General features: G+C 45.3%; 2 protein-coding genes across 2 annotated transcripts in view; one reads left to right on the top strand and one right to left on the bottom strand.

The window, feature by feature from the left end:
• Positions 1-721, top strand: part of herc1 (HECT and RLD domain containing E3 ubiquitin protein ligase family member 1) — a 50140-nt gene extending 49419 nt beyond the window's left edge. Inside the window, exon 79 of the mRNA XM_047340080.1 lies at positions 1-721. This exon is cut by the window's left edge and continues 10 nt beyond it. Within this exon, the coding sequence (XP_047196036.1) occupies positions 1-176 (176 nt within the window). The 3' untranslated portion in view covers positions 177-721.
• A 45-nt stretch (positions 722-766) lies between these two features.
• Positions 767-11310, bottom strand: LOC118107918 (circadian-associated transcriptional repressor). The gene is made up of 6 exons (XM_035155690.2): positions 11077-11310; positions 7963-8380; positions 6786-6861; positions 5752-5830; positions 3634-3745; positions 767-3125 (listed from the first exon to the last, which is right to left on the bottom strand). Exons 2-6 carry the CDS (start codon positions 8338-8340, stop codon positions 2751-2753), a joined length of 1020 nt encoding a protein of 339 aa, XP_035011581.1. The 5' UTR covers positions 8341-8380; positions 11077-11310; the 3' UTR covers positions 767-2750.
• Between the last annotated feature and the right edge of the window lie 1190 nt (positions 11311-12500).

The raw sequence follows: 12500 nt of genomic DNA, 5'->3' as shown, positions 1-12500 counted from the left end.
GCCTGCCCACCTCCCAGACCTGCTTCTTCCAGCTGCGCCTGCCGCCGTACTCCAGCCAGGCCGTCATGGCCGAGCGGCTGCGCTACGCCATCAACAACTGCCGCTCCATCGACATGGACAACTACATGCTGTCCCGTAACGTGGACAACGCTGAGGGCTCGGACACGGACTACTGACGCAGGCAACACAGACACGCACACACATCATAACGTCCCAGGAGAGGGCGAGCACAGACTTATCTTATTCACACACACACACACACACACACACACACACACACACACACACACACACACACACACACACACACACACACACACAGACGAGTCGTCAGCACTGCATCAGTCGTAGGAAACTCCTGAGCAATGACCACTTTTTACCATTTAATCTTCTTAAACAGCACAGATCTTCATTTCTCTTTGTGGTTTATTAGCAGTTTTTATGACACAGAAATCCACATGAGAAGTGCATTTAGTGTTAATTTGTTTTCCATTACTCCACATCCCATTTTCAGGGTTTCTGCATGGAGGTTCTGTTTCTTTGTTTGAAATGTGTATAGAATATTCAAGTGCGTGGTGGTGGAGGAAAAAAAGAATATTGTACATTGTGTAAAATGCTTCATTAGGAAAATGTTTTGCATAATATCCATATTTATTGTTTTCATTGCCTCTGCTGAGTTTCCACAAGCAACAACAATAAATGAGAAATGCTGCATAATTGATTTGTTCTTCTGCTGCTGAAGTTTGTAAAAAAACAACGTTTCCTCTCAGAAAGAAGACGTCACATTTATTTCAGAAATACAAAATATCACAAAGTCTATATCTGAGGGGAGGGAATAAAAAAACACAAAACTATGTACAAGAAAAAGGTCTCAGCTCCGGTTCGGTGTCGAACGAGATGTGATCAGCTGCAGCGTTAAATCACGATCACGTGACCGCGTCACATGATCCCTTCATCGAATCAGAGACGTCTCCAGAGCGTTTGGTCTGACGCAGAATCTAGAGTCAGAGTCGATCTTCAGAAGAATGAAGCCACACTTATTTTTACTAATTGTTCATGAACTCGATTCATAAAGCTGCAATACCAACGTTTGACCAGCAGTTGGCGCCGTTTGACTGCATCACTTTGAAACAGAGAAACGAGTGATTCTATTTAAAGTCTTTTTTCCTTCATTAACTTAACTTAACTTAAAAAAACAGACGTGAAGTGAAAAAATGAACTTGATTTGAAAGATTCGTGATTTAAACACGCGTCGGTGTCGTCAGGTGAAAATAGAAGCGTGTTCGTTACGTCGCACGCGTACGAGACGTTTGGAAGAAAACTTGTGTAGACGAGTCTGGAAATTTTTTAACTTGAAATTCTTTGATTAATTCACAATCTACACGTAAATACAGCGCCCCCTGTGGTTAGCTGAGGAAAAAAGACCAATGTGCGAATCCGTACCCAGAGATTCATAATCTGAGGATAGAGCTTTTCTCAGGTGACGCTGGAGGACACCGCGCTGCGAGGACACGACGCTGCGAGGACACCACGCTGCAGACACCACGCGGAGGACACGACGCTGCGAGGACACGACGCTGCGAGGACACGACGCTGCGAGGACACGACGCTGGAGGACACGACGCTGGAGGACACGACGCTGCGAGGACACGACGCGTCCTCCCAGCTCCGCTCATTCCTCGTCTCACTCAGTTCACAAGTCGCAGCTGAATCTTTCAAACTTTAAAACTAAGCCTCAACTTTACTAAATACAAAGTTATTCCACACGTTTATGTCTCAGTTCAGTTTTTGAGACAACTACATTATTGGATTCTCTCTGAGAGAAGCACACGGTTCAAAACCTTCTGTCAATTTGAAATTCACAGAGCAAACAGTGGATTTCCCCTCGTTTTAACAGGGTTTCAAAATAAATGAATGACTCACTCAGCATTGAAATCACTGCTTCTTTCTATAATGGTGAGAAATCCTGAGTCAGATCAAACATCTTATACATTTGAGTGTTTTTAGAACAAACGTCCCTGTTTGTGTTTGTCCACGTTTCAGGAGCTTCTGTCCAGAACAAGAGAAATGAAACTTTAAGAATCATTTGAGAAGTTTCCTCTGGTGATTTAAATGAAAAGGTTTACAGACGTGGTCAGAGTGAGAGAACGTGTTAATGAAACATTCAGAGGAAAAGAAGAAAGACCATCGATAAATCAAAATCTGAGCTTCACATTTATCCAAAGTCTTTCAAATCCCTCTGATCTGTCACATTTCAAACTGATTCATTTTGGAGAGTTAGTTTTTCTGGAGCTCTGACTGAACGTGGTCTCGGGTGTCGGTGGAGCTGTGACGTGGTTTCAGAATGAGGTAGAGGAATCATAGCAAACCTAAAAAGATCAACGGAACATAACAGTCAAAGCATCAGTATGAAAAGTCTCAGTTTTATCAAACCGAACGGGATTCATTCATTTTCAGATCATAAATGTTTGTTTGAGAGGAACCGTTCAGTCGAGGAAACGAGTCCGTGACGATTGTTTCAACCTTTTCACTCAGAAGACGAGTGGAAACGATTCATCTCACAGACAAACACCCGTCACATCTTTTCAAGCAGGAACAATCAGTGTCTTTATTTTAGTTTCACCCTGAAAACTGTGGATCTTCTACATTTCATGTAGATGAAAAGGTTCCGAAGACTTTGAAACATGCTTTAGTTTAAGGCTTTAGCATCTTGGGCTCTGGACGCCGCGTGAGATCTGACCCCAGATCGGCTATGACAACCAGCCTCCGTCTCCCACAGTCCTGGGAGCGATGATGCTGTCCTTCGCCTGCAGGAGGCGCTCCAGACAAGGGGAGCTGATCTTGAAGGGCAGCGCCCCCTGGCTCAGACGAGGGTGAGTGCAGGAGCGGCACCGGGGCCCCGTGTGCGAGTCGGTGCTGGAGGAGACGGCGTTGTCCTGGGTCACTTCCTGGCTGCAGGGGGGGTCCAGAGGGCCGGGCGTCGACTCCAGAGGTTTCACGGAGCAGACGGGCGACGAGTGAAGCCATGTGAGGTGAGAGGAGGAGAAGGAGGCGGTCGGCTCCACGTCTGAGGAGCAGGGAGGAGCAGGAGGAGCAGGAGGGGGGGAGGCACTGTGATGATGATGCTGGAGGAAGAAGAGGAAACTAATCAAATTCAGCAGCAGTTTCTGTCACATGATTCCATCAGGCTGGTTTCACATTACCCAGAATGCAGTTCCTCTGTGAGATCCTCACATTTCAAGCTGATGTTCGTCTGATTATCAGTTTACACTCAAACGGGTCAGAGCAGAATTCATTAAATGATCCAGGACCTTTTTTCACTTTAACTTTGTGAGACTGAACGTAATCTGTCTGCAGACTCTTCTCCTGAAGCCCCTGAGGAATAATTCAGGGATCTTATAGATTATAATATATATAAATATCTATATATATGTTTAGAGAGTGTGATTTGGTGCAGATCCAAATAAAAATCTAGATCCAGTGAATTTAAAAGTGGTTTCATAAGGAGACTTGGTGGAGTCGTGATGTTCTAGTTTTGTCTAAAATATAAAGATCATCACTTGTGAAGAATCATTCAACAAGAGAAATATTCACATTTCAGAAGCTGCATCTTAATAATTCTTGAAGTTTTACCTTTTGCTTCTTGGCCGACGAGCTGCCGTCCGTCTGAGGATTTGGTTTAATATGAGGAAACCAACTTTGAAGCATTTCTTCTATTTTCAGTACGATGCTGAGGAAGCGTCCACTGGAGGAGAGACACAGGTTTAATATATTTATACTATGATATACTTTACTAATATCTTTATAATGTAAAATACATCCGGTGCTTTATGGTCTGTTTGACTCTAAATGATCATAATTCACTAAATGAACATCAGCTGTTTGAAGAAGACTTGAAACCAGAGACTGAGACAGAAACTCCTGAATGTTTACTGACGTTATAAAGTGAGAAGTAGAGTCACTTTCTATAGACTTCTATAGAAACTACCAGAGGAGTCGCCCCCTGCTGGTCAGTACACAGAAGACAGGTTTCAGGTCCATTGGCTTCACTTTCTGGACTCGGAGTCTACGTCTCGTTTGTTAAAGATTCTATGAATGAAACTCTATAAATCTGCAGATAATTTCACTGTAAAATATCAGTTCTAGAAACGATAAGAAGATGATTTTGTTCACAGATCAGTTTGTATAAGAACTTTACATTAACTTCATGAACAAGATCTGTCTTTGAAGTATAAACTGTACTTTGAATGTGAACCGCTGCAGAACAAGGAGGAGCTGAAGTCGTGTGATTCCTTCAGCGTCTCCACAGCTCAGATCAGGGACGTCTCGCCAGTGGTCATTACATAAGCTGCATGAAGCGCCGACACATCCAGCAGCCGATTGGTCGACAACGTGCAGCAGCACAAAGACTGTGTGTGTGTGTGTGTGTGTGTGTGTGTGTGTGTGTGTGTGTGTGTGTGTGTGTGTGTGTGTGTGTGTGTGTGTGTGTGTGTGTGTGTGTGTGTGTGTGTGTGTGTGTGTGTGTGTGTGAACATTCCTGTGATGTATCTGCATCTGCATGTGAGCATCAGACGATCACAGAGGAAGACAAGTGAAGCATGTTCAGTCCCCCCCCACACACACACACACACACACCAGCCCACACGTGGCAGCGGGGGGGAGGGCCCTCGTTCCATTCACAGTCTATAAATAGACCAATAAACCCTGGAGCGGCCTGTGGAGGCTCCGCCCTCCGCTCGCAGCATCACATCACAGACACACACCACCTCACCGACGTCACACAACACACCCGAGCGACAAAAATAAACATGTGTACAGACGAGTACTTTCCAACACAACTGTTCCACAGTAGAAGCAGAGATGGAATTACAAGTATTTGACTGAAGCTGAGAAAAGACTTTAACTCTGTTTACTTTACTTTGTTCATGTTCTCGAGTCACAAATAATAATCAAACAACAAGACAAATGACCAGAGATGAAATATTTTCAATAACAGACCACAAGTCAAATCGGTTTTCAAAAGTGTGTTCACCCACAGGTGTGTGTCTGTGTGTGTGAGTCTCCCACAGTCTCAGCACCCACAGCTCTGTATTGTAGAGTCTTTTCAACACAACACAACACAACACGGTTCCAATCGAGGTAAAACAAAGACAATGAGACAATAACCCTGCGACGGTCAAACTCCTGATGGAGACTCGTCTGAAGATAGACGTTAGCGTGTGAGACGTTAGCGTGTGAGACGTTAGCGTGAGGTCCAGTCGAGTCCAGCAGTGAAACACGAGTTACTCTGAGGGAACGTGTCTGAAGGTTTCTCATTGAGAAGATTCATTCTTTGTTCAGTTCCATCTCAGACCTGAAGCTTCTACTTTGTTTCATATGTTCGTCTGAGGAACCGAATCCAAGTGGCTGTTGAACATCGGTAATAATATTATTAACGTTTCACTTGAACACTGAAGATGAAGTTCGTATTTGATTCTTAGTCCTGAAGCCGTTTTCTCCTCTGATTCAAATTCAATTATAATGTGTTTCTTGTAGAGGCTTGAAAAACAAAACTATTTGATCCAACAAACATTCCTGTGTTCAATCAACTTACTGACTTTTACTGCTGTTTATCCAACATGTGGTCGGAACACACACACACCACACACACACACACACACACACACACACACACACACACACACACACACACGCACACACACACACACACACACACACACACACACACACTGAAGTATTCTTAGTATTTACCCCGTGTGTGGATTCTGCAGGACCCCCAGGATCCTCTGGATTCGGTCCATGGCGACGCCCTCTTGAAAAGTGCTGAGACCTGCAGGAGAAGAGAATCCTGCAGTGAGTCTGAGGGGAGGAGCCAGGGTCCAATCACACTCAGCGTTCTGACCGGTGTGATCGTCACTTTATTCACTGACGATCACAGACATGATCATTACAGCTCCTGTGTCAGCAGAGACCTGCACCTCAAACACACATCAGGTGTGAAGCGTCTCAAACACACATCAGGTGTGAAGCATCTCAAACACACACACATCAGGTGTGAAGCGTCTCAAACACACATCAGGTGTGAAGCGTCTCAAACACGTGTGAAGGGTGAAGAACTTCGAGCAGACCTTTGATCTTTGATCTCTCACCTGCATCACTTTCATCATCGGAGTTTAAAATGATGTTAAATGACTGGTGACTACTTTGATTGTGTGATTTTAAATCTTCCTTCCTGACTGTTACAAACATCCAGTTTGACTGTGTTCGAATGATCCAACTATAAAAATAACACAGTAAAGAAAATGTAGAATATTGTCAGAATTCTAACTTATGAATCATTAATATTCACCATCACTCAAACCTCCACCCACACCTGGATGTTCACTGGGAATCTGCTCAGGAGCTTTTGTGTGATTCTGCTTAAAAACTCACAAATGGAGGAAACACCCTCGTTGGACCCTTGATTGACACTTGACCCCCCATGAAAGCCTCAGCAGCAAAGTTCTGGGGGGTCTCTGGAAAAAGTCTTTTAAAAATGATTCAACACGTTTAATTCTCACGTCTGAAAATCAGTTCAGTAAATAAATCAAACTTTGAGTATGAACTTCAGTGCAGAGAAACCAGGGAGGATGAACACAAGGTTTTCTAACTTCACTCTGTTTAGAAAAGTTCTGAACACAAACAGTAAAAACACAATATAATAAGAGAACACAACATTACAAACACACACGTTTACAACATGTTGTGTTGACATCAGCTTCATACGTGTGCGTGTGTAAACTTACGTTCAGAGTAGCGTCCTGACCTCAGGCTGCGCAGGATGGACGACAGAGGGGGGATGTAGCTCTGCAGCTGGGAGCACTGGGTGGACAGAGAACTGGGTGAGTGTCATGACACCGGGCTGCTGTAACATGTAACATGTAACATGTAACTAACATGTAACATGTATCTAAAATATTACATGTATCTAACAACCACACACTGCAGAGCTCAGGATTACACAAGTCACATAATCAGTTAATTTAGTCTGTCTGTGTGTGTGTGTGCTGTCTGTGTGTGTCTGTCTGTGTGTGTCTGTCTGTGTGTCTGTATCTGTGTGTGTGTGTGTCTGTGTGTGTCTGTATCTGTGTGTGTGTCTGTGTGTGTCTGTATCTGTGTGTGTGTGTGTCTGTGTGTGTCTGTGTGTCTGTATCTGTGTGTGTCTGTATCTGTGTGTGTGTCTGTCTGTGTGTGTCTGTCTTTCCTCCTCTACTTTCAGGACGTATTGATTCCCAGTGAATTTCCCCCATTAACTCCCATTTGAGGCCATTAGCTTCGTGCTAACTCTAAAAGCTACGTGTCCACAGGTCTTCAGCAGCTGTCGGAGAAGACGATGGACACCTTCTCACTCCATCAGTCTGAGGCTCTGATTGTGTTGCTACTGTTTCCTCTGTGGTTTGTTTGTTTACCTATTTCCCACGATACCTTTGACAACCACCAGGTGAACAGGAGCTCACGGCATCGTGGGAATAAAGGAAATGCTAACGTTGTGCTCCCACCGTCCAAAAAGTAGCATCTTCAATTATCAGTGACCGGACATTTTAATGTTTGTGCCACAGGCTGTAAATAAAGATGGCCTCTTCTGCTCCTACTGTCCAGAAATGAAGCCAAAATATCTTGGAAACCAATGTCGCCATCTTGCTGCAGGTACGTTGGAGTCTGAGTCGGCAGCGTTCGTTTCATAATAATCCGTCTGGTCGTTTCTGTCCCACTGGAAACATCAGCCTCTACATCTGGATCCATGCAATACGTTTTACTCTGTGGTGCAACATGCAGGTATGAATGAAATGTGAAATGTGAAATATGAAATGTGCTGCTGATGAGAAGCGACTTGGCTCTCCATTAGATTAAAGTGTGAACGAACCCTCAGGTGTGAATTACACAGAACCACCTCCTCTCAGCTCATCACAGAGAAACCCTCACCTTGAGCGAGAACAGCTCATCTTCAGTGTCTTCTTGAGGTTTTTCACAGAGTTCGTCCAAACTGGCGCCGTGTGTCCTCTTCCTGTTTGAACCACGTGACTCCACAGGAAGTGTCTGCTGCGTAGAAACTGAGGTAAATCCCTGAAGTGGACTGAGTGACGGAGAACCTCCATCTCTACAGTCAGAGGAGTCACTGTGAGCGGCTGCAGCCGGGCAGCAGCTCGTCCGAGGTTCTCCTGATGAAGAGGATGAAGAGGATGAAGAGGATGGAGACACCAGCTCCGCTCCGTCCCGAGGACTTGACCCGTTGGAGCTGTCGTAGTCTTCCTCATCGCTGGCGAGCCAGTCGATGGAGTAATCCGAGTCTGAGGTGGACATGTTGGAGTTGGACCCTCAGCCAGCAGAGAGCATCACGGACCTGCCACACAAACACGTGTTCCACATGTTACACATGAGATGTTGTGTAACCGAGCTTTGTTCACGCGCTCTGACCTTCACTCCACATTCGACAGGAGATCTCTCTGATTCAGACCAAACACCATCAGCTGAGATGTGAAGGACTCACACCACATCTGGACCACGTGTGAACAGAGCTGCTTCAGGAGGAAACAGGAAGTCAGAGCAGCTTAAACTCTTAAACGTCTCACTCCTTTTTCAAACTAAAAGACTAAGAATCCGGACTCCAGCTGATTTAATGCTCTGACATTTTACTAAAATTTATATTTTTGTGTTTTTTTGATTCTTAGATTTAAAATCAAAACAAGACGTTTGTTTTTTCAGACCAAATATGAGAATAATTATGATAATAATTATCTGCAGCCTGAATTAAAACCCACAGGACTTCAGAGAAGTTATGATTGACAGCTGACTGACTCATGATTTGGAGGCGGGACCTTGATACCTGAGCTTCACTCTCTGCACATGATGTCATCTTTATTTACAGTGTGATGTAGAGATCTGGAACCAATGAGAGTGGACGACACCTTTAAAATCACGTTTCCCTCGGATTTCCCCTGAAGTAGATTTAAAGTTGGAACATCAGCTTGTTCCAGATCTTCATCCACATGATGTTTAAACATCTGAGAGGTGAACACCTGAGAGAAACGTTATTTTAAAGTCTTCATCAATCCTCATGAAAGACGGTGTCGGTGTGAACGTCTCCTGCTCGTCTCTACGTGTCTGAACCGAGTCCTCGGCTCTGATCCTGATCCTGATCCTGATCCAGAGACGAGTGAACACAGATTAAAGAACCTCCGGTTCAGATCCAGCAGGTCACAGCCTTATGTAACACACACGTCTCTCTGTACTTGTGAGGACACTCACTGACACATTCACTAGCCCGGTTAGTCAGGGGCTAGTGACCCCAACCCTAAACCTAACCCCTTAACTACCTTAACTATCACAACTTAATAACAACTACCTAAACCTGACCAAAACCTGATTCTCACCTAAACCTGATTCTGACCAAAACCTGATTCTCACCTAAACCTGATTCTAACCTAAACCTGGTTCTCACCTAAACCTGATTCTGACCTAAACCTGATTCTAACCTAAACCTGATTCTCACCTAAACCTGATTCTAACCTAAACCTGATTCTCACCTAAACCTGATTCTAACCTAAACCTGATTCTCACCTAAACCTGATTCTAACCTAAACCTGGTTCTAACCTAAACCTGATTCTAACCTAAACCTGATTCTCACCTAAACCTGATTCTAACCTAAACCTGGTTCTCACCTAAACCTGATTCTAACCTAAACCTGATTCTCACCTAAACCTGGTTCTCACCTAAACCTGATTCTAACCTAAACCTGATTCTAACCTAAACCTGATTCTAACCTAAACCTGATTCTAACCTAAACCTGGTTCTAACCTAAACCTGGTTCTCACCTAAACCTGATTCTCACCTAAACCTGATTCTCACCTAAACCTGATTCTAACCTAAACCTGATTCTAACCTAAACCTGATTCTAACCTAAACCTGGTTCTAACCTAAACCTGATTCTAACCTAAACCTGATTCTAACCTAAACCTGATTCTCACCTAAACCTGGTTCTCACCTAAACCTGGTTCTAACCTAAACCTGGTTCTCACCTAAACCTGATTCTAACCTAAACCTGATTCTAACCTAAACCTGATTCTAACCTAAACCTGATTCTAACCTAAACCTGATTCTAACCTAAACCTGGTTCTCACCCTCAAACAGTCCATTGAAGAATTGAGGACCAGACAAAATGTCCTCACAATGATGGTATTGAACCAAAATTAGTCTCAGAACTATAGAAAGACACACACACACACACACACATCACACACACACACACACACACACACCTCACACACACACACACACACACACACACACTCACATCACACACACACACACACACACACACACACACACACACACACACACTGATACGAGCACGTGGGAAATGCAGATTCACGCATTTTCACAACTTCGACCTCAGCACGGGCGCGTTCACGTGCGCGCGTTGAAACGCACGTTTTCAAATGTGCAATAAAATGTGAAACTGCGGAAACTTCAGTTTCACCAGCGGGACCTTTAATATATTAATATATCATTTATATAATGTGTATATTATATATATTTATACACATAAATGTATATAAATATATAAATGTACACGAGCAGAGGAAACTGCGGAGCTGCGTTAAAGATCTGCAGCCCGACACCAGCCTCTTCTTCATCTTCATCATAACACAGTGCACCGGGACCGGGACCAGGACCGGGACCGGGAACGGGACCGGGACAAGGACCAGGACCGGCACCGGGACAAGGACCGGGACCGGGACCAGGAACGGGACCTGGAACGGGACCAGGACAAGGACAAGGACCAGGACCGGGACCGGCACCGGGACCAGGAACGGGACCAGGACAAGGACAAGGACCGGGACCGGCACCGGGACCGGGAACGGGACCGGGACCGGGACAAGGACCGGGACTGGGACCTGGACCGGGAACGGGACCAGGACAAGGACCGGGACCGGCACCGGGACCAGGAACGGGACCGGGACAAGGACCGGGACCGGGAGAAGGAGCAGGACCGGGAGAAGGAGCAGGACCGGGACCGGGGCCACAGCCTCACTTACCCGGGCTGAAGTGTCGCGGCTCGGGAGACCAGGACCCGCAGCGTCGAGCGTCCGGACGCGGAGAGAAGTGATGATGGAGTGAAACCATGAGAGCAGCTGAGGCGGGCGGGTACTAGAGACAGGAGCGCGTGCAGCCTCTCCCTGGGCAACGTGTCCGGGAGGGGCGGGGTTACACACACAGAGAGAGGGAGACACGCACACACACACACACACACACACACAACACACGCACACACACACACACACACACACAGAGAGGGAGACACGCACACACACACACAGAGAGGGAGACACGCACACACACACACGCACACACACACACACACACACAGAGAGAGGACACACACACACACACACACACACACACACAGAGAGGGAGACACGCACACACACACACAGAGAGGGAGACACGCACACACACACACACACACACACACAGAGAGGGACACGCACACACACACAGAGAGAGGGAGACACGCACACACACACACACACACACACACAGAGAGGGAGACAGGAGACGCACACACACACACACACACACACACACACACACACACACAGGAAACAGTGGAAAAATAAACACAACAGTGGGAACACGTGATGACGCAGTGACGACACAATGAGCAGCGTCACTTCAGGGAAGCTCTCCCATTGGTTGAGAGTGTCAGTGCAGCACGTGACCAGAGAGAAGCCTTATTAATGCTGGAATTTATTGAGTTACTCAGTAATGTACTTGTACTTGTACTTGTACTTCAGTATTTGTACTTTGTCTCTGGTCTGTACACCACAAACACACAATGAGTCAGAAGTTGAGTTCCTGAGTTGTGCGACTCTGAAGTCACAGGACAGACACACACTCTCTGAGCACCGGTGGTTTCTGGTTCCAGGAGATGAGGTGAATCAGAATCCTGTTGATCTCTGATGATTCCTCTGCCCCCCCCATGACTTGCACTTCCACAGCTCAGACTGAAACCACAGCTGTGTCACATCCTGTTGGTGAGAACATGACACTGGATGGGGGGGGGGGGACATATCCTCTCACAATGGTCCTTTACATTCATGCATCTTAATAAACAATGGGCTTGTTTCATGTTTGTAGGTTTTACAGAAGATCCTGTTTCCTGAGAAGATTCAGACTCGGCTGGAAACATCTGAAATGTTTTTATTCTCGGAGCTGAGTCACCTGACGAGTCAGTTTGTTACTTTTAAATATTCTGTTGTAATAATGATCTGATTTTGTTTGGTTCTTACTTGAATTATTCGTGTGTTTATTGGAGGTTTAGTGAAATAAACTTCATTGTTGTATATTGTTACTCACACTGTGTTGCTGCTGTGGACTTTGACGTAGAGCTTCTCTTTGATCTGATCGAATGTTGAAAGACACACAAGCTCCATTTTATGATTATTTACATTATAAATGA

Source organism: Hippoglossus stenolepis, chromosome 1, assembly GCF_022539355.2.
Source record: "Hippoglossus stenolepis isolate QCI-W04-F060 chromosome 1, HSTE1.2, whole genome shotgun sequence".
NCBI classification, from domain to species: Eukaryota; Metazoa; Chordata; class Actinopteri; order Pleuronectiformes; family Pleuronectidae; genus Hippoglossus; species Hippoglossus stenolepis.
The sequence above is the reverse complement of the archived record's forward strand: the minus strand, read 5'-3'. Positions and strand labels throughout refer to the sequence as shown.

What these genes read in the sequence shown, in the direction of transcription:
- LOC118107918 (XM_035155690.2), bottom strand. Translation starts at nt 8,340, where the DNA reads ATGTCCACCTCAGACTCGGATTACTCCATCGACTGGCTCGCCAGCGAT. An exon ending in ATGAGCTGTTCTCGCTCAAG is followed by an intron (nt 6,862 to 7,962) that starts GTGAGGGTTTCT and finishes CTGTCCACCCAG; the next exon opens with TGCTCCCAGCTGCAGAGCTA. An exon ending in CGTCGGCCAAGAAGCAAAAG is followed by an intron (nt 3,126 to 3,633) that starts GTAAAACTTCAA and finishes TTCTTCCTCCAG; the next exon opens with CATCATCATCACAGTGCCTC.